This window comes from Carcharhinus amblyrhynchos, chromosome 27, assembly GCF_965287045.1.
Source record: "Carcharhinus amblyrhynchos chromosome 27, sCarAmb.v2.hapA, whole genome shotgun sequence".
NCBI lineage: Eukaryota > Metazoa > Chordata > Chondrichthyes > Carcharhiniformes > Carcharhinidae > Carcharhinus > Carcharhinus amblyrhynchos.
Window position 1 is genome coordinate 19,943,712 of NC_137350.1, and position 25,672 is coordinate 19,969,383.

Consider the following 25,672-nt stretch of genomic DNA (forward strand, 5'->3'; position numbering starts at 1 on the left):
GAATGCCAGGAGCAAACCCACGCAGATACAGGGAGAACGTGCACACTCCACATAGATGGTGACCCAAGCCGGGAATCAAACCGAGTCCCGAGCGCTGTGAGACAGCAGTACTAACGCTTTGCCACCGTGTGGCACATATATGGAATGAACTGTCCAAGGAAGTTGTTGAGGCAGGTACAGTAGCGACATTTGAAAAACATTTGGATAAGGATTAGAGGGATGTGGGCCAAATTGGGATTAGCTGGGAGGGCAGCATGGTTAGCATAGAGCGATCGAGCCAAAGGGTCTGTTTCCATGCTGTATTGTTCTATGGCTCTAACTAATTATAGTAAAAAGCCTGAGAACTCTCCATTCACCTGAAGAAGAGGGAAACCCCTCGAAAGCTAGTGAGTTTACTATCAAATAAATCGGTTGGACTTAAACCTGGTGTTGTCAGACTTTTTACTGTGTTTACCCCAGTCCAACGCCGGCATATCCACATCATGTCTAACTAATTATGTCAATGTATACCTGGTGTGCCGTTTCTCCTGCTGATCAGCTGCCTTGTGCTGAGTAACATTGTATCAGTGTACTCATTGTGTTGACCACATGGAGGGCAGCAAGAAATGTATGTGATGAAGATTTGGGTGGAATTCTTCCATTTTGAGACAGATGCCACAGTGGAGGGTGGGAACATGAAGTGTTTCCTGCTAGGGAGGCTGGCGAGAAAACACACCAAACCTTCTGGTCCCGACTTTATTAATTATGCACCCGGGGATTTTTTTTGCCAGATTCAGGCCTGGATGATATGTGGACCATCTGCATGTCCAGGTTCCACGTTGCAAAGGCGCCCCATGTTACTAACTCACTATTCAAAAAAGTGGACTACCTGACAATGAAGATAGATGTCCAGGAGCACTCTGAGACTGGAGGGTGGATCTCCTGAGAACTAAGGTGCATCTCCAGGAACATTCTAAGGATGGAAGATGGGACATACAGTCTAGAATAGCCCACTCATGGATGCTACCCACTGCTTTGGTTTTCCAGGGTTGCACACTGCCTCCATCCTAAACTCCGGAGTCAGCCCCGGACATAGTCCAGGGGAGTGCTGCCATACGCACACCACATTGTTCTGAATGCGTTTTATGTCAGTGTGCTTTTCCCACTGGCATCTTGGAGAATCTGGTAGCAGGGAGTGGGGGGCAGGGGAGGAAATCAAGCCTTCACCTGCATCCAAATAACGGAATGCAAATGAGGTTCACATAGGCATCTAGTGCGTTTTCCAACCCGCCATGGGAGGCAGCAGGGGAAGATCCTGCTGTAAATTCATGCTGGCGTGAAACTGATTTATGGGCCTCCCTCCATATTCTCCCCCCAAGCTCTCCATTGAATACACTGGCGAAGTATAGGAGAAATCCTCTGAATCAAAAGTGTGATTATTTCTAACTTATTGTGCACCGGAAAACATAACAGAAAGCCAGAAGTGTGAGTACGGATAAAGCATTGAATAAAACTCCCGTTCAATGTGGTATGTTATCTCTGCACATCACCGAGGCTTGACACTAAATTATTATCTCAAGTTTCGTTTGAATTTTGCAGCCTTTATTTCCAACTGCTAAGATTGACAAGGCCTGTGTTCAATTATCTGCTCAGATGACCAAAGGATTTTTATTACACAAAGGTGTGTGGAACTGGGCACTTGTGTATTAACACTTGGGGGTCAATTTTAACATTCCCCACCTGGTGAGGGGCAATTAAAATGGAAAAGGGTCTTTCCTCACACCTCACCATGATTTGGCAAAACAATTTGAAATGCATTTAATTGCACCAGAAATAATTTCCTTATTTTTCCAATGTACTAAGTGTACTATAATTGTTTGATATGCGGTAGTGTTGTTGTGGACGTATGAATTAGGAGCAAGAGTTGGCCACTTGGCCCCTCAAACCTACTCTGCTATTCAGTACGATCATGGTTGATTTAACTGTAACATTCCTGCAACCCCTGATAACCTTCCACCACCACCCACCCACCACTGCTCCCCCCCCACTCCCCCACCTTTTTTAGCTTGTACTCAGTCTTAAATATATTCAAAGATTCTTCTTCCACTGCCTTTTGAGGAAGAGAGTTCCAGAGTATCACAAACCTCTGAGGGGAAAAAAAATTCTCCTCATCTCTGTGTATATATGAGCGACCCTTTGTTTTTAAACAATGACCCCAGTTATGGATTCATCAAAAGGAGGAAGCAATGTCTCCACAACCACCTTGTCGATACCCCTCCAGATCTTTAAGCTTTTGATCAAGGCGCCAAGTTGTTCTCATTTCTAGTTGGGAATATTGTTCATACCATATTTGGGAGAGATGTCATGATTTCAAGATTATAATTATTTCATTTTCTTCATTGTAAATAATAATAAATAGGTGCCGGAAAACCGCAGATCTTCAATGGTGTTGCTTCCTGTCAAGGGGTGGTTGACGAAGATTTGAGCGTTTCAGTTTAGCTTTTGAATCTTAGGACAGAATTTATCCACCGCCCCCACCCCCCACCCCCCAAGGTGAGTTCTGAAGCTTGGGGTGCATAGAATTGATTGAACAGGATTCTCCCCGAGACCCCTATCACCTAATAAGGACCCTTAATGGCCACTGAAGGACCTCTTCCTGCCCAGTCTCAATGTTTTTTAGGCTGGTGCATGTCAGTAGGGTGGGAAAGTGACATTAAATCTTATTTCCATCTCAAACTGGAAAGGTCCTCCTTTATTCTGAAAGCTCCCTCAGAGTTCCCACCCCCTCCCCTCACCAGCATGTTGAAGCTCTGGTACCCTCTCCCCACTGGCCTACCCTCTGACAGTGCAATTGTGAACCCCCCCAATCCCCTGCAGGCATCCACCATCCTCCTGCCCCCAGGACTTACCTTTCAAAAGTCCTGGGACTTGGATCCAGGCAGAGTGCACCCCTCTCGGCCACTGCAGCGCTGTGTCTGGCCAGGCTGAGGAGCGGTTGGCCAGTCTAATTGGTTGACAACTCTCACCGAGTGGAAATCCTGCTCGCTGCCAATCAACGCTCAAGAGTTTGAGAGTCAGCGACTGCACATGAGGCGCTGACTCTTGCGGTGACGAACTTTGACCGCTCACCATCCTTATAATCTTACCTCCTAGTTTTTCATGCAGTCGCAGATTTGGAAAGATAAATTGGCTTAAAGATACCTGGTAACAACATGGCATTGCCACCACAGATATCCTCAGCCTTGCTGTGATGCAGTCTTCCTTTTTATATATCACCTCATATGGAATAGCATTTAAAGAGGACATCTGAAACAATTTTTCACAGGGGAGGGAATCGAAAACTGTGAGTCTTCCAGAGGGAAGAACCCACTGTTCAGAAGCATTGTGTAAATTTGTTTTAACTCATATTGACTGTACTTGCCCTATGGAAGTCTGTTAAACATTAGCTTTAAGCTGCTCGGTTCTTTTTAATACTGTTTACTTTGATCTGGCTATCTGAGGTATACTTGAGAATTTAACAACTATATCCCTTTCAGTATTGCCCCATTGCCATTAATTGCTGCAGTTTCCCTTCAAGTATTGAGGTTTTCAGAGGATAAAATAGACACACATCACGGATTAATTGTATTCAAAACAAAATACTTCAGGGACACATTATGATGTTGCAAGTGTAATCTTATTCCCAACTGTGACCTCCTGACCTGGATGCAATATATTAGCAATGGGGTTACTGACAGAGAATTAATTGGACATTTTGGGAGATTGTTTAAGTTGAACCTAAGGTTGCTTTAGATCTTTGAGTAGCTATAGTGAATGTTGAATGGAAGTATTAGTCTTATTTACATAGCTTTATTTCCAGGGAGGAGGCTGATTATAGACATTTTCTAATTAGAAATTAATCTTCCACATAACCAGAATATCCAATCATTCTTCTAACTGTAAGTGGTGCAAACATTTCACACTGGGATATAGGCTTGAGAGTCTGTTCTTGACCAGACAAGCTGTATTTGCTCTGATATGAGGACGTTAAGTCTAAGTTTTGCTTCTTACATAGAAACTAGAAGCAGGAGTAGGCCATTCTGCCCTTCGAGCCTGCTCCACCATTCATTTATGATCATGGTTGGTCATCAAATTCAATATCCTGATTCCCCCCTCCCCCTTCCCCTCTGCCCTTTGATCCCTTTAGCCCCAAGAGCTATATCTAATTTATTCTTGAAATCACATGTTTTGGCCTCAACTACTCTCCGTGGTAATCTATTGGGGAGGCGATGGCCTAGTGGTATTATCGCTAGGCAATTAATTCAGAAACTCAGCCAATGTCCTGGGGACCCAGATTCAAATCCTGCCACAGCAGATGGTGGAATTTGAATTCAATGAAAAATATCTGGGATTAAGAATCTACTGATAATCATGAAACCATTGTCGATTGTCAGAAAAACCCATCTGGTTCACTAATGCCCTTTAGGGAAGGAAATCTGTTGTCCTTACCTGGTCTGACCTACATGTGACTCCAGAGCAACAGCAGTGTGGTTGACTCTCAACTGCCCTCAGGCAACTCAGGATGTGCAATAAATGCTGGCCAGCCAGCGATGCCCATGTCCTATGAATGGATAAAAAAGTCCGCACATTCACTACTCTCTGGGTGAAGAAATTTCTCCTCACCTCATTTCCAAAAGGTTTACCCCTTATCCTCAAATTATGCTTCTAGTTCTGGACTCTCCCACCATCAGGACAATTCTTTCTGAATCAACACTATCTAACCAGTTTGAATTTTATAAGTTTCTACGAAATCCCTTTTCATTCTTCTATACGCCAGTGAATATAATCCTAACTGACTTAGTCTCTCCTTATTATAACAGACCTGCCATCCCAGGGATTGTCCTGGTAAGCCTTTGCTGTACTTGTTGTGTCTGTGTGCAACCAGGCCAGTATGAAGCTGCACAGATCAAAAAGGTACAAGAGATCAGATGCTTGTATGGGCTGATACTCAGCAGGAGTGGTGATGAGAGTGCTATTTGTACTCTGGTTGGGGTATTAACATGAGCAGCAGTATGGACAGATGTGATAGAGGAAAGATGTATTGCTGCTACTTACTATAATTGGAAAGTTCCTTAATACCTACTGTCCAGACCACTGCATCATGACTCTTGACATGCATGTGCCATGACATGCCAGTTCCTTTGGAACCATGTCGGAAGTGACTTGTTATAGGCTGTTATTGTAGCGCTGATCCCATTGTGTTGAAATGGGAGAAACTGCATTGTCAGCATTTATAAAATATAATGAAGAGCTGTATTGCTTGTCTTGTGTCTGTTAAACTTGGCAAAAATTCTGCGATGCAATTGTTGGCCCTGTGGTCACGGCTGTAACATTAGTACCCAAATCAAATCCTAGTCTTGTTTCTTTAGGGAGTGTGCTTTCATTTCAGCATAATGAATATTTCATGGTATGTGTTTAATAAGGGCTGAAACAAGGAGTGAACCAGCTGTTGATTTCCCTTGAGTAGAAACGTAGCGACTCACCACAGTTCGGGGACCATGCGGGTGCTATAAATATACTCGCGTCTACAGTTACTACTCTGCAATTCTAAAACCAATGCAAATTATGAAGTGTGCACCGTGAGTTAATAAATAGTGTGAGCTGCAGCATGGGCTACACGTGTGAGAGCATTTCCTTTTGAATCTAAACCACATTTGAAGAGTTCTGTAATGAGTTTGCTAACTGTTCGCTTTGTAAAGTGATGTCACAGCAAATGAATATCACAATTACAGACTCGAGATACTGTCACGTATACACTGAAGAATCCCTCACTAAACTACGCATTGTTGAATAATGGGAACTTTTTGCATGGAGATTTACATTGTCGTACTTGGTGGCACAGTGGTTAGCGCTGCTGCCTCACAGTGCGAGGGACCTGGGTTCGATTTGAGGCTTGGGTCACTGTCTATACTGAGTCTGCACGTTCTCCCTTCCCCCAAAATCTGCGTGGGTTTCCTCCAGGTGCTGTGGGTTCCTCCCACAGTCTGAAAGACGTGCTGGTTAGGTGCATTGACCCTAACAGGCACCAGAGTGTGGCGACCACAGGAATTTCACATTAACTTCATTGCAGTGTTAATGTAAGCCTTACTTGTGACTAATAAATAAACTTCACTTGCCAGGTTCTTTTTCCTATCCCATGTGGCTGACATCCAAATTGAGCCGAGAGGACTGGCTTAATTTTGTATTGCAGCCTATCACATGCCTTGGGAAACATCCTGAAATGCTTAGCACCCAGAAACTTTATGTTGAGAAGCGCAGAGAGAAAGGGAAGGGCAAGAGCTCGGCACAGTCTACGAGGAGTAGTAAGGACTGGAAAACCAGGAGTTATGAGGCTGCAGACTGTGCAGTTTAATTCCCGCTGTGTTAATCCAGGTTTCACTGTAAAATACTGAGATTGGAGAGAATGCCCTGAGGTGACTGTTAAAAGCTGCAACTGGGTGTTCCGATGATCAGATGTCTCGATGTTATACAGACTTGCAAGATCCTCAGTTATTTTTGAACAATGATTTGTTTTGTTTCGGGGAAGATGTTTACTGTGTGATGAGCAACCTGGATAGTAAATTTGTTGAAGAAAATGGGAAAATCCAATAATTTTCCACAGCTGCTGCTTTGATACTATAAAGATCAAATGGAGTGAGAAATTGCTCTTCCCCCATGCAAACACGTGACATTCATGCACAGATTGAGTAGTAACTTCAAAGCTTATTCTGTTCTGGCTAATGTGATTCGCCCATTGTGGACACGTATAAATTTTAGTGTGAAAATAGCATCCATAAATGAACATGAATGAGTATTGTTCACTTAATGCAAATGCTATACAATTACCATTTTTTTAACATGGGCATCACTGGCTGGCCAGTATTTAGTGCCCATCCCTCGTTGCCCTCAGAGGGCAGCTGAGAGTCAACCAGATTGCTATGGCTCTGGAGTCGCATGTAGGCCAGACCAGGTAAGGACAGCAGATCTCCTTCTCTAAAGGACATTGATGAACCAGATGGATATTTTTTCACAACAATTGACAGTGATTTCATGGTCATCAGTAGATTTTTAATTCCAGGTATGTTTTATTAAATTCAAATTCCACCATCTGCCATGGTGGGATTTGAACGCGGATCCCCAGAACATTAGCTGAGTTTTTGGATTAATAGTTTAGCGATAATATCACTCGGCCCTCACCGTTTATTGGGTGATATGATGGCACAGTGGTTAGCACGGCTACCTCACAGCGACAGCAACCTGGGTTCAATTCCAGCCTTAGGCAATACTAAGTTTACACATTCTTCCCGTGTGTGCATGGGTTTCCTCCGGGTGCTCTAGTTTCCTCGCACAGTCCAAAGATGTGTGGGTTAGGTTGATTGGCCATGTAAATTGCCCCTCAGTATCATGGGACCAGCAAGGTGAATACGTGAGGTTACAGGGATAGGGTCTGGGTGGGATTGCTGTTGGTGCAGGCTTGATGGACCAAATGGCCTCCTTCTGCACCATAAAGATACTGTGGTTTTAGAAACACATCCTGATGTAAGCAAAGGGCAGAAAAAGTGAGGAGATGCATGAAATATCCAGAATTTTTCCGTTAGAAATGCTACTGTTCCTAAAGTAAGGCAATGAAAGACCATTCGATAAGCCCTATAATTGAGTACAAAGCATTACTTTTAAACATAGAAGTGGAAATATCTTATCATCTCCGGTAAATATTTGTAATATTACATGTGTAGCAATTCTGATCGTCTGAGCAGCACTTTGGGTGTACCCATATACTACATGGACTGCAACAGTTCAAGAAGGCAGCTCACTCCCACCTCCAAGGGCAGTTATGGATGGGCAACAATTGCTGGGCTAGCCAGTGACATCCGCACCCCATCAAGTGAATAAGAAAAACTGGGAGGTAGATGATAAAGTGCATTGATGTTCCCTTGTGTTTTACTGAACAAATATCTGCAGTCATGTTCAAAGTCAGAAAATGCCTGAAAATCTCAGCAGGTTTGACAGCATCTGTGGAAAGAGCATCGAGCCAACGGGCGGAATTTTCCTGTCTCTGTCCCGCCACAGGAATCGTAGCAGGCGGGACTGAAAATTCATCGGACCATGCAAAGGCCCGTTGACCTCAGGCGGGAATTTCTGAGCTTGGGGCGAGGGCAGCCTGAAAATCCCACCTATTGTTTTGGGTCTGGATGACCCTTCATCAGAACTGAAAACAAAGAAAAGTCTTGTTGCCTTTTTTGCATCCAACCCAACCCCATGTGTGCATACATCCAGCCCAACTCAAAGAAGAAACCTTTTCAACACAGGAAATGGAAATATGCGGTGCATCATGTCGCTATGGCCAAATGAAGAAATTGAAAGTTCACGCTTTGAAGAATCACTAATGCAAATCTGAATCCTATCATTGTTGGGACACGGCATGTTGACTGCATGCACAGTTATTGCCAGCATCAACTTTTCATGCAAACCAAGTATGTTAAATGTTGCATTCTAACACGATCTTTTCATACAGGATTTGTTACAGTCCTGATGTACATTCTCTAATAACTTTTAATAATGGTTTCTGTATTCCTCCTTTCAAAGGTTTAGAAACATAGACGATAGGAGCAGGAGGAGGCCATTTGGCCCTTTCAGCCTGCTCCACCATTCATTATGATCATGGCTGATCTTCCAACTCAATAGGCTATCCTGCTTTCTCCCCATAACCTTTGATCCCATTCACCCAAGTGCTATATCCAGCTGCCTGTTGAATACATGCAGTGTTTTGGCATCAACTACTCCCTGTAGCAATGAATTCCACAGTCTCAGCACTCTTTGGGTGAAAAAATGTGTCCTCACCTCCTTCCTAAATGGTCCATCCCGAATCCTCAGATCGTGACCCCTGGTTCTGGACTCCACCACCATCGGCAACATCCTCCCTGCATCTACCCTGTTTAATCTTGTTAGAATTTTATAAGTCTCTATGATCCTGGACCGGTAGACGGGCGCTGCAACAGCTCGGTGACTAGCACTGCTAGCTGTGCAGATACATGGATTTGGGCCTGTGTCTGTGGGAGTTTGCGCGTTCTCCCTGTGGTTGCGTGGGTTTCCTCCGGGCGCTCCGGTTTCCTCCCACACCCCAAAGATGTGCTCTTAGGCTGATTGGTTTTACCAAATTGACACTATTCTCCCCTGAATCTGGCTACATTAGGGGTTCCATTCGTAGACATGCAGGGTAGAATAGGTGTAGGGTGATGCGGCGGCGCGGGCTCGTTGGGCCGAAGGGCCTGTTTCCCGTGCTGGGTTGTTCTTTGTTCTTTGTTCTATGAGATCCTCCCCTCTTTCATCTAAACTCCAGCGAAAACAATTCTAACCTAGTCAATTTCTCCTCATCCATCAGCTCCGCTATCCCCAGAATCAGTCTGGTTTCCAGGCATTTTTCAGTGATGGCCTGTTTCTTTTTATTTTTGGAGAGGGTGGGGAATACAGGCTGCCTTGGGTAATCTGATAGTACATCAGCTGCTTGCTGCCTTTTTCATTCATCACTTTCACCCGCACCGTCCCTTCACCATCCCATAAATCTGCACGACTGACTGTGGTGTGTGAGGAAATTGCTCCCACTTTAGAATTTTCATTAACTTTGAGCACAATGCTCTTTGTTAATGGCTAACCGTGAGTACTTTCCTCCATCCCTCGTGCTAATATTGGGCCAAGTCTCCTGTGTTATAATACATGTTAATGACATCCTTTCAATTTCAGACGTCACAGAGTGCTCTGTATTTATGCTGCTTTGATATTGGTTGGCCTTGTACTTGTGTTTACATTTGGTAGAATAAGTACAGTACATTTCAATTACTGTATTGAGACATTGTCGTTGAGAATTTCTGGGCAATAAACTCCAGCTGGTGACCTGGTAGCCCAAAGTGGCAAGGAGAGCAACATTCAAATTAGTATGCATTTGGAAGTGATTCCGCATTTATCTTGATTTGGAATAGCTCTTTAAAAAGCGAGCGTATTCCAACAAATACAACCCTAAACATTATAGAGAAGATAAATGTAGACTTAAAATCATACCTACAGTGCAGAAGGAGGCCATTCAGCCCATCGAGTCTGCACTGAACACAATCAGTGTTAGTCCCCCTGATACTAAGGGGCAATTTAGCATGGCCAATCCACCTAACCCTCTTTTGGGCTGTGGGAGGAAACCTGGAGGAAACTCACACAGACATGGAGAGAACGTACAAACTCTACACACAGTCGCCCAAGTCGGGAATCGAACCCGGGTATCTGGCGCTGAGAGGCAGCAATGCAAACCACTGTGCTGCCCATTTCTGCGGTAGTGCAGCAAAGTATGATATGCGGCAGTTGAGTGAGAGTTCAGGATCATGGAACACGAGGCTGAAAGCGCAAAGCAGTGGTTGAACGTGAGTCCAAACCCATGTTCTCCAGAGGTGGAACATGAGCCCACTCTCGCATTTCGGCAGTTAAAAGGCAGCGGTTGGAGATCGGAGGTTGAGCTCTGACAGTTGACTGTCAGGAGTTGGAGTGTGGAGGCTTTCACTGCCCTCCTTTGTATATAGGTGGCACACTGGCACTGTGCTTAGCACTGCTGCCTCACAGCACCAGGGACTCGGGTTCAATTTCCTGGCTTGGGTCACTGTCTGTGCAGAGTCTGCATGTTCTCCCCATTTCTGTGTGGGTTTCCTCAGGATTGGCCATGCTCAATTGCCCCGTAGTGTCGGGGAGATTAGCAGAGTAAGTATGTGGGGTTATGGGAATAGGGCCTGGGCAGGATCGTTATCAGTGCAGACTTGATGGGCCAAATGGCCTCCTTCTGCACACTTGGGATTCTGATTCTATGCCTGTTTGTGGGGTCTTGCTGTGTCACAGTGACTTTCACATTTCCTACAGTACAACTGTAACTGCTCTTCAGGAATACCTTTCTTGCCTTTAAAAAGCTTTGGGGCTTTCTTCTTTGTTTATTGATCAACCTCGGTGATCTGGTTTCAAACATCAGACTTGTTCACTGCACGAGTTTGTACTGTCCAGTTCAAAACTGGATGGATAGGCCTTGTCTTTCGGTGCTGTCTTCGAGGTGTTTTCTTCAGCAGTAGCCAAGACTGTGACCATGTCTTGAAGGGATAGCAGAATGGGATCACTTGGTTTATGGCAGCTAGTGCTGTAAAATGGGACGTGTCTTCCTTCCCTTACCTTGGACTTTGGGAATGCACTGCACTTTCCAGATCTCATTGCTGATTGCCAACCTGAGGAAGTTCAGGCCCAAATGATATCACTACGATAACATGATAGTCAAATGTCCTTATCTTCATTTTTCAACTTTTTTTTTCCTCCCCAAGGTTACTGGTTGGAGCTCCTCGGGCAGCAGGTCTGAAGAATCAATTGGCAAACCGCACTGGAGCCTTATTCTACTGCCCTGTGTCACTAAATCGACATGACTGCAAACGTGCCAAGTTTGAGACAGCAAGTAAGCAAACATTGCTTTTTCCTGCAAGTTTCCATCCAGTTTCATTTTCAAGTTGGCAGCACATTGAAACAGTGACTAGCACTGCTACCTCACAGCGCCAGGGACCCAGGTTCAATTCCTGGCTTGGGTCACTATATGGAGTTTGCAAGTTCTCCCCGTGACTGCGTGGTCTTCCTCCGGGTGCTCCAGTTTCCTCCCACAATCCAAAGATGTGTGGGTTAGGTGGATTGGCCATGCTGAATTGCCCCCTTGGTATCAGGGGGACTAGCTAGGGTAAATACGTGGGGTTATGGCAATGGGGCCTGGGTGGGATTATGTTCGGTGCAGACTTGATGGGCTAAATGTCTTCCTTCTGTACTGTAAGATTCTATCCTATTCTAAGACATTGATTGCTTCGCCCTAGTGAGAACAGTGTTCCAATTCATTACCACTCGCCTTGAAAAGAAAGTCTCACTTAGCTTTCAGGAAATCCAGACGATTAATTCTATCAACCTGACGTGGGAGATGATGCTTTAATATGATTCTACTCTTAAAAAGACATTTTTAAAAGATCTAGCATCCCTACAGTGCAGAAGGAGGCCCTTCAGCCCATCGAGCCTGCACCGATAACAATCCCACCCATGCCCTAGTCCCCCCCCCAACCCCATGTATTTACCCTACTCCTCTTGACACGAGGGGGCAGTTTAGCATGAATAATCAACCTGGCGCTATGAAATAGTAGTGCAAACCACTGTGCCATCGTGCCACCTTGGTGATGAGTTAAGAGGCCTGGGAGAAGTACGTAGCTGGATTAATCTCTTTCCAATAATTTGTCATGCCTCCAAGGCAAATCCAGTTACATCTATGATCGAAAGACGAAAATCACGCACGTTCCAAAAGATTTGAACCAGTTTTTGCAGCAATAATAAGACATTGCTCGATTCTGGGCTTTTCTTGATGGGAAATCTTAAATGCACAGGGCAGATGCAAGTCAGATTTTAGGTTGTGGAATCATCTAAATAGCAACGGTGGGTGGAGCGATTGATATCTGGGGCCATTTTGTAAAATAGTTTCCAGTACTAGGATCAGTATTTCACATTTTAAGTCTCAAATAAACATTTGCAATAATTTATTCAAAATGAATGCCCAATATTTATATGGCATATGCATGGGTTGGTTGAGGCTTGTAATTTCATAGAATCCCTACACAGTGCAGAAGGAGACCATTCGGCCCATCAAGGCTGCACTGGCAACAATCCCACCCAGGTCCTATCAATGTATTTACCCTGATAAACCCCCCTGACACTAAGTGGCAATTTAGATGGCCAAATAACCTAACCCATATGTCTTAGAATAGTGGGAGGAAACCCATGCAGACACTGGGTGAATGTGCAAGCTCCCTACAGACAGTGTGCCAGAATTGAACCCAGATTCCTGGCGCTGAGAACCAGCAGTGCCAACCACTGTGCCACCATGCCACCCATTTGGCATTGCATTAACTGGCCACCTAAAGTATATATTGCAGCAGTGTCTGAATTATCTTTTTTTGATTTGATTTATTATTGTCACATGTATTAACATACAATGAAAAGTATTGTTTCTTGGGCACCATACAGACAAAACATACCGTTCATAGAGAAGGAAATGAGAGAGTGCAGAATGTAGTGCTAGAGTCATAGCTAGTGTGTAGAGAAAAATCAACATAATGCAAAGTAAGTCCATTCAGGTGTCTGACAGCAGCAGGGAAGAAGCTGTTCTTGAGTCGGTTGGTGCGTGTCTTCAGACTTTTGTATTTTTTTCCCGATGGAAGAAGGTGGAAGAGAGAATGTCCGGGGTTTGTGGGGTCCTTAATTATGCTGGCCGCTTTGCTGAAGCAGCGGGAAGTGTAGACAGAGTCAATGGATGGGAGGATGATTTGCGTGATGCATTGGGCTACATTCATAACCTTTTTAAATCCTTACAGTCTTGGGCAGGACAGGAGCCATACCAGATTGTGATACAACCACAAAGAATGCTTTCTATGGCACATCTAAAAGTTGGTGAGAGCCATAGCTGACATGCCAAATTTCCTTAGTCTTCTGAGAAAGTAGAGGCATTGGTGGGCTTTCTTAATTATTGGCGTGGGGGTGCTGAGACAGGTTGTTGGTGATCTGGGCACCTAAAAACTTGAAGCTCTCACTTATTCACTTCATGAACAATTCTCTCATTTTCATCGCATGATTGTTTCCACAGCTGATCCAAAAACTGAAAGTAAGGAAGACCAGTGGCTTGGGGTCACAGTGGCAAGCCAAGGGCCTGGTGGGAAGGTGCTGGTAAGGCCAATTTGAAATGCTGTTTGTACAGGGTAGTCTGGCTGGAGCAGAAATGTTTTTAAGACTGAATGGTGAGCTGTTGTTCCGTGGAACCGTTTTCCCCTGTGCTGTGTCCCAGATTCTGGTTTTACCATCGTGGGAGTTGCTGAGCAGAGGTTGGGATATTTTTAATTCATTTTATGGCACGTGCCCATCACTAATTGCCTTTGAGCTGATTGTGGTGGGTTGCCTTTTTCAGTCACTGCTGTTCCTGTGATTAAGGTACACCCACCGTGCTGTTAAGGAGGGAGCTCCAGAATTTTGCCACTTAATAAATAAAGAAGCAACTGGGCGTATTGTGGCCACTACAAAATTTTTGGGGTCAAGTCTATTGTCCATTCTTGACCAGCAATGGCAAATCATAGAATCCTTATAGTGCAGATGGAGGCCATAGAATATTACAGCGCAATACAGGCCCTTCGGTTCCCGATGTTGCACTGAAATGTGAAACCAATTTAAAGCCCATCTAACCTACACTGTTCCAATATCATCCAAATGTTTATCCAATGCTCTTAATGTTGGTGAATCCACTACTGTTGCAGGCAGGGCATTCCATGCTGTTACTACTCTGAGTAAAGAACCTACCTCTGACATCTGTCCTAATATCTATCGCTCCTCAATTTAAGGCTATGTCCCCTTGTACTAGCCATCTCCATCCAACGAAAAAGGTTTGCCTTTTCCCATTCAGCCCATTGAGCCTGCACTGACAACAATCCCACCTAGGCCCTATTCCATTAACCCCACATATTTACCCTGCTAATCGCTCCAAAGTTAAGGGGCAATTTAGCATGGCCGTTCAACCTGTACATCTTTGGAGTGTGAGAGGAAATCTGAGCACCCGGATGAAACCTATGCAGACATGGGGAGAACGTGCAAACTCCACACAGACAGTCACCCAAGGCTGGAATCGAACCCAGGTCTCTGGCAGTATGAGGCAGCAGTGCCACTGTGCTACACAGAATTAATGTCACTTTGAACAAGAGCAGCCAGCACATTTATAAAGAGCATAGCGTGTATCTTTCTGCAGCTTAATGAGCAAGGCATAAAGTTGGCCAGATTAGGCTGGTATAAATTAACAGAATCAGTGGGATTGCAGTGTTGTTAGGAGTTGACATTTTCAACTTCATAGGAGCTGATTTTGATTAAAACATAGTTATTCCTTGCTCAGAGTCACAAAGCCAGTGTGGACAGTGGACAGAGCAAAGTCTTCATCCATCACCTTGCCTGCTCCAGAAGCCAATCCACCCAAGAATGATGGGATGAAGTTGCATTGCAGTGTTGACTGCAAGAGTCCTCACTTGCTGAGGCAATCTTAACCCACTTCTCAGCCCCTATAGCCATGCTACAAAGTGAGCCAGCATCACTGTAACTGAAAGGGGAAGACAGCTTGATAGAGGCTGTAGGGAGGTTAGTGTTGGACGTCTCTGCTGGGTCAGAGCTTCCCCTTGCAGCTTGCTGACCCCTTTCCTGGATGGTATAGCTGTTACCCATGTCCATAAACCGTTTGTTCCCCTGTTCTTTACCCTGATTGGAACTGAAATTCAAGTTGCTAATAATGCTCACGTATATTGTGTAGATGTTGGCCACCGGTCTGATGACCTGACTTGAGCTAACTGTTCAAAAATTTAACCTTCAAGAACTGTGGACAGTTACCCCTCTGGGCAGAGAGGATTGGTCAGCTTGTTGGCCTATTTCCAGGATGGGCCACCGCTCATTTTACATGTTGCACAGGACTATGTTATTAGCTAACATAAAGCTACAGGAATGTTCTTCTGCAACTTACACTTGGGCAACACCACCAGACTCAGTCAGTCAATGCAGCACTATTGAAGTATAGTCTTTGCTATTGGGTAGGAAACATGGCAATGCTCCCTCAAACAGAAATGTGATTATAACAGAAAATCTGTGAGTTTAATGTGAGGTATAGATATCAGCCAAGGTACCAGGGATAACTACCCTGCTTTTCATGGACATTGTGCCAAGGGATCTTTTCTGATAATTATATCAGATAAGCAGGGCCTTGGCTTGATGTCTCATCTGAAAGATGGCACCTGTAACCGTGTAGCACTCTCTCAATACTGCACTAGAGTGCCAGCCTCGGATTTTTGTGCCCAAGCCCTGAAGTAAGACTTGAAGCCAAAACCTTATGACTGAAAGAGGTGAACGTGCTACCAACTGAGCTACAGCCAACGCACATTATCTAATTATTGTTTTAGATTCAATTTAGCAAGCTTGCTTACTTGAAAAAGGAAACAGCTGCAAGAGACCTTTCATTGCCAGGAAATCTGATTAAACATGGCCCATTTATCTCCCCGGCAGGTATGCGCACACCGGTATGAGAAGAGGCAACTCAGCCTGCAGGATGAGAAGAGAATTTTGGTGGGTCGCTGTTTCGTCATAAGTGACAACCTGGCTATCAATCCGGATGATGACTGGGACACTTCCCCAGTGCAGTTCTGTGAAAACGTTGGGGACGACCACCATGGGCTGCTTATGTGCCAGCAGGGCATGGCTGCGGGATTCACACACCCCAATCACTATGCGTATTACGGGGCACCAGGCGGCTGGAACTGGCAAGGTTTGGCATGAGAAAAAAATAAATCTCCGCAGCTGTCATTCATACTGAGTTTCCAATGTCAAGAGGGTGATGGACTGGTCGAGGTGAACAGCCAGCCATTTCAGCCGGAATGGGAATGCGGTGTACAGGAACTGTTAGCCCTATAAAGAGAGATTTTGTTTTCATAATGAAAAATTAATCTTTCTTGAGCTTCTTCTGGCTCCCCTCGCCATTTTGCTGGCTTGGAGAGGAACCACAATGGCCACCTCATATAGGCCTCAGGGTAAAATTACAGTCTGGCTCAATCGCATAAATGAAACACAATCTGGTATTTAAAGACCCCCTGGGAATTCTCATGATTGTCCCTTTTGCCTGCCCAGATGGGCCGATTAAACTTGGGAAGGTAATTGTTCCTCAGAGAGTCCATCCCATGTTCTTGGTAATGGAGTCCTACAGAAATGTAGGTTCTCATTCCTATCACATGGGTACTTCTGGCTGGCCAACATTTATTGCCTATCGCTAATTGCCTCTGAAACTAAGTAGCTTACTAGGCCATTTCAGAGGCAGCCATATTGTTGTAGCTCTGGAGTCGCATGTAGGCCAGACCAGGTAAAGGACATTAGATGAGTTTTTCCAACAATCGACAACGGTTTCATGAGATGAGCTCCTAAATCCAGATTTATTAACTGAATTCCAATTCCATCAGCTGTTACGGTGAAATTCTATCCTATGACCACAGAGCATTATTCTGAGCCTCACTGGTTCAACAACATTACCACCCCATACCTATCTCCGGTATTTACCCCACTTATTCTATTCCTCTCCTGAATGAAGAGGCCAAGGATAGAATTTTATCCAGTTTATCTTCCTGTCAACAATCTGTACATTCCTTGGCTGTTCTGAACTCCACTGGGGATTGTCACAGTTGTTTCTTCAGAACGAAGTCGTCAAAGACGATAAAAATATAACAAAACTTATTCCAATTTATAAATCAAAAAAAGGGTTTAATAAAGAAACTTTTATAGAGGTCATAGAGATTTACAGCATGGAAACAGTCCTTTCAGCCCAACTTGTCCATGCCGCCCTTTTTTTTTGTTCTAAACCCCTAAGCTAATCCCAATTGCCTGCATTTGGCCCATATCCCTCTATACCCATTGTACCCATGTAACTATCTAAATGCTTTTTAAAAGACAAAATTGTACTTGCCTCTACTACTATCTCTGGCAGCTTGTTCCAGACACTCGCCACCCTCTGTGTGAAAAAATTGCCCCTCTGGACACTTTTGTATCTCTCCCCTCTCACCTTAAACCTATGCGCTCTAATTTTAGACTCCCCTACCTTTGGGAAAAGATATTGACTATCTAGCTGATCTGTGCCCCTCATTATTTTATAGCTGTCTATCAGGTCGCCCCTCAGCCCCCTACGCTCCAGGGGAAAAACATCCCAGTCTATCCAGCCTGTCCTCATAACTCAATCCATCAAGTCCCGGTAGCATCCTAGTAAATCTTTTCTGCGCTCCTTCTAGTTTAATAATATCCTTTCTATAATAGGGTGACCAGAATTGCATACAGTATTCCAAGTGTGACCTTACCAATGTCTTGTACAACTTCAACAAGACATCCCAACTCCTGTATTCAATTTCTGACTGATCAAACCAAACTTGCTGAATGCCTTTTTCACCAATCTGTCCACCTGTGACTCCACTTTCAAGGAGATATGAACACGTACCCCTACGTCTCTTTGTTCTGCTCTCTTTTTGGTTACCCCTTCAAAAAACAATTAAATTTGCGAGACATGATTTTCCACTCACAAACCCATTCTGATTGTCCCTAATTACCTGTACATCCTGTCTCTCAAAATATCTTCCAACAATTCACTCATCACAGATGAGAGATAATTCCCAGACTTTCCCTGCAGCCCTCTTTAAACAAAGGTACAAGATTTGCCACTCTCCGATCTTCAGGCACGTCACCTGAACTATCAATGATTCAAATATCTCGGCTAGGGACGTGCAATTTCCTCCCTAGCCTCCCACAATGTCCTGGGATACGCTTCATCAAGTCCCAGGGATTTATCTACCTTGGCGTGCTTTAAGACTTCCAGCACCTTCTCTGTAATATGTACACTCCTCAAGACATCACTGTTTATTTCCCCAAGTTCCCAATGATCCATGCTTTTCTCAACAGTAAATACTGATGAGAAATATTTATTTAGGATCTTACCCATCTCTTGTGGATCTGCACATAGATGACCTTGTTGATCCTTAAGAGGCCTTACTCTCTCCCTTGTTACTCTTTTGCTCTTTATGTATTTGTAGAAGCTCTTTGGATTCTTCTTCGCCTTATCTGCCAAAACAATCTTGTGTCCCCTTTTTGACCTCCTGATTTCTCTCTCTTAACTCTACTCTGACACCCCCTATACTCTCCAAGGGATTCACTTGACCCCAGCTGCTTATGCATGTCATATGCCTCCTTCTTCTTCTTAACCAGGGCCTCAATATCCCGAGTCATCCAGGGTTCCCTACTTCTACCAGCCTTGCCCTTCACTCTAAGAGGAATATGTTTATCCTGAACCCTGGTTAACACACTTTTGAAAGCATGTCACTTACCAGACATTCCTTTGCCTTCCCACAGACTCCCCCAGTTAATTTCATTACTCCAAAACTTGGAACCTTGCCCTGGGCCCATCCAAGTTCCCCAAGTAGGCAGCACGGTAGCACAGTGGTTAGCACTGCTGCCCCACAGCTCCAGGGACCTGGGTTCGATTCCCGGCTTGGGTCACTGTCTGTGTGGAGTTTGCACATTCTCCCCGTGTCTGTGTGGGTTTCCTCTGGATGCTCTGGTTTCCTCCCACCGTCCGAAGATGTGCGGGTTAGGTTAATTGGCCATGCTAAATTGCCCCTTTGTGTCCCGGGATGCATAAGTTAGAGGGATTAGTGGGTAAAATATGCAGGGATGTGGGGATAGGGCATGGATGGGATTGTGGTTGGTGCAGACTTGATGGGCCGAATGGCCTCTTTCTGCACAGTAGGGTTTCTATGATTCTATGAATTCCCAACAGGTTCTTATTTACAGTGAGTCAGCCGGTCAGCTGACCATTACATCATTCTGTAATTGGTTCCGTGGTTTACTGGGTCAGCTGACCCTTACAGCTTGTTACCATTGCTCGCATTATATCTAATACAAAGTTGTCACTGGTTACGTTCCAACAACAGTAACTTCATTGCAGTATTAATGTAAGCCTACTTGTGACACTAATAAATAAGCTTAAACTTCAGATTATCCAATGAAGTCAGCTATTGTTTACGTGCAGACACCACAGGCCTGCAGGCTAAAACCACAAGGGTAGCGCTGTGAAATTGCTTCGAGCACCATATATCATCCAATGTTGCAATAAAGCCATTCTGTGTTTACTTCCTCCAACTCAGCATAAGTGTACAAACACCTGTTCCACCTGAAGGCAGCTCTGGCTGGGCATTCTGTGTACCTTGTGGTTCCATTTTGTGTTTTATTTTGTGAGGTCAGTCTGAACTTCTTTACCTTAGTTGATGGTCCTTTTAATTTGGAAAACTTTACCCTCCCCTTCCTGTTTTAATGTTCACTCTGCCACTGTGTGCTCCTCTCACCAGATGGGGAGGGAGATGATCTTGTTGCCAAGTCACTGCTGCATAGATGGGGTCGGCCGAGGCACGAATGTTGGGCATGAAAAGAGAATTAGCTGTTTTTCCAGAAATAAGTGTCCCAGGATCTATCCCATTGCTCTGAATGGGCAGGCGAAGACAGAACCTCCAACAACACTCCCTCCTACATTGAAGTGACAGTTTATATTACACGCACAGGTCCTAGAAAGATGCTTGATTTTTTTGACTTGGTTCATTGCTACCACTGAGCCAAGTTAAAACTTGACGTAGTCTTTCATGGGACAATATAACAGGCTATCAAGCCATATCCTCTCCAAACAGGCTGACCTTAGCTTTTCCTGTTTGATATTCTATGCCTTTTCTTGGTGCATATAGATGTGTTAGTATTGAAGCTGACCAAACCAATAAAAACACAAATACAATTCGAGGCAAATACTACCCTCAGGTTCAACAGTTGGAACTTAAATGGTTCACATCACTGAGTAATGATGTTTGCTAGAATCACACTGCATATCATTTCATAGGAACCCTATAGTGCGAAAGGAGGCCATTTGGCCCATCGAGTCTGCACCGACAACATTCCCATCCAGGCCCTATCCCCATGTATTTAGCCTGCTAATCTTTTTGGTACGGAGGAGCAATTTAGCATGGCCAGTCAACCTAACCTGCACATCTTTGGACTGTGGGAGAAAACCGGAGGAAGCCCACTCAGATACAGGAAGAATGTTCAAACTCCATGCAGTGACCCAAGGTCAAAATGGAACCCAGTTCCCTGGAGCTGTGAGGGAGCAGTGCTAACCACCGTGCCACCCCATTTCAGATTCCTTTGTGCTTGGTTCTGTACTTTCAGTGCATTGTCACAAGAAAATGCCACCTGAATGCGGGCCCAGTTTTTGACTGATCGTTTTGCTTTCTTTTTCAGGAACCGTTCAGGTTGCACAAAAGAATATCACGTTTGTGGAACTCAATATACTGGATGATGGCCCTTACCTACTTCAAGATGTGGGTAAAGCTCATAGTTACATAGGTATGCCACTGTTTCATCAAACCTTCCTCCATGTTATCCCTCCTCTGCTGTATTTTCTGACTTATACCAGGGTATTGTCACCCTTCTGATTGTATTCATTAACCATTCTTTGTGTTTTAGCATCCAATTCAACTGGGCTGGGGTGAACGAAACATGTAGACCAATTCTACTGTCATCCAGCAAGCACATTCATGCCCCAAGGTTCACTGGAGAGATCAGGGAAAGGGACCATGGCTCTTTTGGCATCCATGTCCCTGACATGGGAAGGTGGATAAAATAATTCAACTGCCTTGGACATACTCTGGGGAGTTTGGGCATTAGTTTGATGTGTCTGGGTCAGTACCTCCCCAGTCAGTCCAGTTCCCTTGTAAACTTACCAAGGAACCTTGGATTTTATTTTTAAATTTCCATGCAAAGCACTTTACATAGAAAAATGTCTTACAGAAAATCAAACTGTATGGGGATAGGATTTCAAACAGAAACAACAGTTCTCAAAGTATGATGTCCCTTGCAGAGAGAGGTTACTTCCACTACTGCAGTTAATGAGCTTTTGTCCATGAAGCTTAATGTTTTTTTTGTCAGCAATCTATGATGATTATCTCACTACTTCCTCTGACCAGTGATGAAGCCTGCACATCCACGTTGGTAACGTTGCTGACAACACACACTTTTATAACTGGGGTTCCTTTTTGCTAACCACTGTCATTTAAATAAATCTACATAGCTAATACAACACTCACACCTCTGAGGCTGATCACAGGAAGAAATCGTGCATCGTGTGATAGATATAAGTTTTTCATTTCTCAACATTGCCGATGTCTTCCTCTATTATCACAACTTCTTTTAGGAACTTAGGAGCTAAGAGCAAGAGTAGGCCATTCGGCTCTTCCGTCCTACTGCGCTATTTAATATGATCATGGCTGACCCTCTATCTCAATGCTTTATTTCCACTTTCTCCCCATAACCCTTGATGCAATAAAATCTAAAAAATTATCAGTGATTATCCAAACATTCTCTTTTTTATCTTGCTAACTTCAGATAGATTGTTTAAATATTCCCCTCTTCCTCATACACCCATCTGACTGAATTCAAAATTAATTGCAGCCATCGAGATTTACAGCATGGAAACATGTTCTCCAGCCCAACTTGTCAATGCCACCCTTTTCTTTTAACCGCTAAGCAGTCTTGCACTATTTCCTCAGTCTTTCCTTTACCCATCAACCAACAGATTTTCATTGGGCATGCATACTAATGAATGGTTCCTGATTTACCTCCAATTCTCTTACTCTTCCCCACACTGCTGGTTCCCTGATGAGCGAAGGGGCCCATTGATTTTTCAATGAAGAGAAGTAGACTGGCGTCTATGGCAAGTCATTTTAGTGGCTAAAATTTGCATCTTGGGTTGCAGCAGATGGTTAGCACTGCTGCCTCACAGCACCAGGGACTTGGGTTCAATTCCGGCCTTGGGTCACTTTTTGTCTGGAGTTTGCACATTCTACCCATGTCTGTGTGGGTTTCTTCCGGGTACTCCAGTTTCCTCCCACGGTCCAAAGATTTGCGGGTTAGGTTGATTGGCCATGCTAAATTGACCTTGGTGTCGGGATTAGCAGGTTAAATTTGTGGGATTGTGGTCGGTGCAGACTCAATGAGCTAAATGGCTTCCTTCTGCAATGTAGGATTCTATGATTTCTATGAAAGAACTTGAGTTTGAGTTGTAAGTATCATGAAGTCTGGACATTGCCAAAAACATTTGAAAACTTCAATTTAATTAATTTGCAAACGGTACACATACATAAACTGATCAATTAACTCCACTCAACATGCCAAAAGGTAAATGATCTTTGGTTGCTTGAATGAAGTTACATTCACATTCATAGCTATTGGGATTTCAGTCCACTTCCCTGTCTTATCATTTTAAATTATTTTGTTTAATATTTGTTTTGTGTAGTTTCTCCATTGTTTTAGATAATTTATTCACTTTCTACTTTCTGCTAAATGTGCTGCCTTTTTATTCAGTGCCATCCATTTTGACAGCACTTCATGTGTGGGTCCCAGACAATGAGCAATGGCAGGCTGTTCAACACAGTAAAAAGTCTGACAACACCAGGTTTCAGTCCAACCAATTTTATTTGATAGTAAACTCACTAGCTTTCGGGTTAGCCCCTTCATCAGGTGAATGGAGAGTTCTGGCCTCAGACAGAGCATATAAAGCACAGACAGTTTTACAAATTACTGATCAGAATGCGAATCTACACCTAACCTGCTGTTCAAGTCTTAAAGTGGCTAACAACGTGAGTAGAAGGAGCATCCACCAGGCACACGGTAAATACTCTTGCAACTCGGCCAACATTGTCTACCTGATATGTTGCAAGAAAGGATGTCCCGAAGCATGGTACATTGGGGAGACCATGCAGACGCTACGACAACAGATTAATGAACATCGCTCGACAATCACCAGGCAAGACTGTTCCCTTCCTGTTGGTGAACACTTCAGTGGTCACGGGCATTCAGCCTCTGACCTTCGGGTAAGCATTCTCCAAGGCGGCCTTCACGACACACGACAGCGCAGAGTCGCTGAACAGAGACTGATAGCCAAGTTCCGCACACATGAGGAAGGTCTCAACAGGGATCTTGGGTTCATGTCGCACTATCTGTAACCCCCGTGACTTGCCTGGGTTTGCAAAACCTCACTTACTGTACTGTCTGGAGACAATACACATCTCTTTAACCTGTGATCAGTGCTCCTTCCACACACATTGTTAGCCACTTTAGGACTTGAACAGCAGGTTAGGTGTAAAGATTCGCATTCTAATCAGTAATCTGTAAACTGTCTGTGCTCTGTCTGAGGCCAGAACTCTCCATTCACCTGACGAAGGGGCTAACCCAAAAGCTAGTGAGTTTACCATCAAATAAATCGGTTGGACTGAAACCTGGTGTTGTCAGACTTTTTACTGTGTTTACCCCAGTCCAACGCCGGCATATCCACATCGGGGCTGTTCAACTGCAGGGGCATCACAGTCAAGTTCACCAGATGTCCATACACATTCACGCTCCATCAGGGCCAGGTGGGAAGTGATTAGGATCGGATGCCCTGGTTGTTGATGGAGCCTTTCTTCACCTGGATACACTGAGGCTTGTTGTGGAACTCCAGCTGAAACCAGTCAACACAGTCTGGACCTTGAACGTATTATCTTTCTAGTGTGTGTGTGTGTGTGTGTGTGTGTGTGGCTTAGCCGCTTGATGCTTTAGCAAGGTAGAGCTGACTCAATGCCCTCATTGCTAACCTTGAGCTTTTCCTTCCCCTGTAGGATACTCACTCACTGCTGGAAAGAGGGTCACACATGGCGATCAGTTCAGTTACGTGGCAGGTGGCCCCCGCCATAATCACACAGGGGCGGTGTTCATTCTTGGACAGAGCACAGAAAACCTAAATATCGAGCACGCTATCATGGGAAGCCAAACGGGGTCTTACTTTGGGAGTTCGGTGGCCATTGCTGATCTTAACAATGATAGGTAGGTAATGTGGAGCTATCGAACCTGTTGGATGAGGGAATGAACTGTCACGATCATCAGAATACTGTTGAATGGTATTCTTCCCAGAGTGTTTGTGTCACATCAGCAACATTTAAGTGGCATCTGGTTGGGTACATGAATAGGGAGGGAATAGAGAAATAGGGACTGAGAAAGGGCAGAAAGTCTTTTTTAGTTCAGTTAGGGCACAGGCTTGGAGGGCCAAAGGGCCTGTTCCTGTGCTGTACTGTTCTTTGAAGTAGGCAGTTCAGACCAATTAATCAATGGGAACTTGTGTTGCTGGCCTTTTCTTAACCCATTTCCTCGGTGTTCTTTGACTTTCCATCAGAGAGTTGAAACTAAACTAGGTCTCTGAGGTTTTTTTTTATTCATTCATGGGATATGGGCGTTAAGACTGGGTCTGGAATCACGTGTAGGCCAGACCAGTAAGAATGGCAGATTTCCTTCCCTAATGGTGACATAGTGCTTAGCACTGCTGCCTCACAGCGCTGGGGACCTGGGTTCGATTCCCGGCTTGGGTCACTGTTTGTGTGAAGTCTGCATGTTCTCCCTGTGTCTGCATGGATTTCCTCCAGGTTTCCTCCCACAATCCAAAAATGTGCGGGTTATGTGCATTGACCGTGCTAATTACCCCTTAGTGGCTTGGGATGCATAGGTTAAAGGAATTAGCAGGGTAAATATGTGGGGTTACTGCGATAGGTGCGATTGTTGACGGTGAAGACACGATGGGCCGAATGGTCTCTGTAGGGATTCTATGATCCTAAATGAGCCAGATGGGTTTTTCTGACAATCAACAATGGTTTTGCGGTCATCATTAGACTTTCAATTCCAGATTTTTATTGAATTCAAATTGCACCATCTACTGTGGTGGGATTCGAACCTCAGTCCCCAGAGCACTACCCTGGGTCTCTAGATTACTAGTCCAGCGACAATACCACTATGCCACCTCCTCCTATTTTCAAATTTGATGACTTATTCACCAACCTTATAAAAGGGAGCAGTTGCTTCTTCATTGGAGCTCGACATAAGTAAACGGTTTTCATTTACGATTAAGTCTGGAGTCGTGAATAAATTCCTCTCCTTTCAATCCCAGGAAGTTGGTTTTAACAGAGTTTGAATTTTT

General features: G+C 44.4%; 1 protein-coding gene across 1 annotated transcript in view; it reads left to right on the forward strand.

Moving 5' to 3' along the window:
* itga3b (integrin, alpha 3b) overlaps positions 1 to 25,672 on the forward strand; it is a 175,081-nt gene that overhangs the window by 75,708 nt on the left and 73,701 nt on the right. Inside the window, exons 2-6 of the mRNA XM_080213818.1 lie at positions 11,337 to 11,464; positions 13,676 to 13,755; positions 16,114 to 16,372; positions 20,914 to 21,018; positions 24,327 to 24,531. Coding sequence (XP_080069944.1) covers positions 11,337 to 11,464; positions 13,676 to 13,755; positions 16,114 to 16,372; positions 20,914 to 21,018; positions 24,327 to 24,531 — 777 coding nt within the window. The remainder of the gene's footprint in view (positions 1 to 11,336; positions 11,465 to 13,675; positions 13,756 to 16,113; positions 16,373 to 20,913; positions 21,019 to 24,326; positions 24,532 to 25,672) is intronic.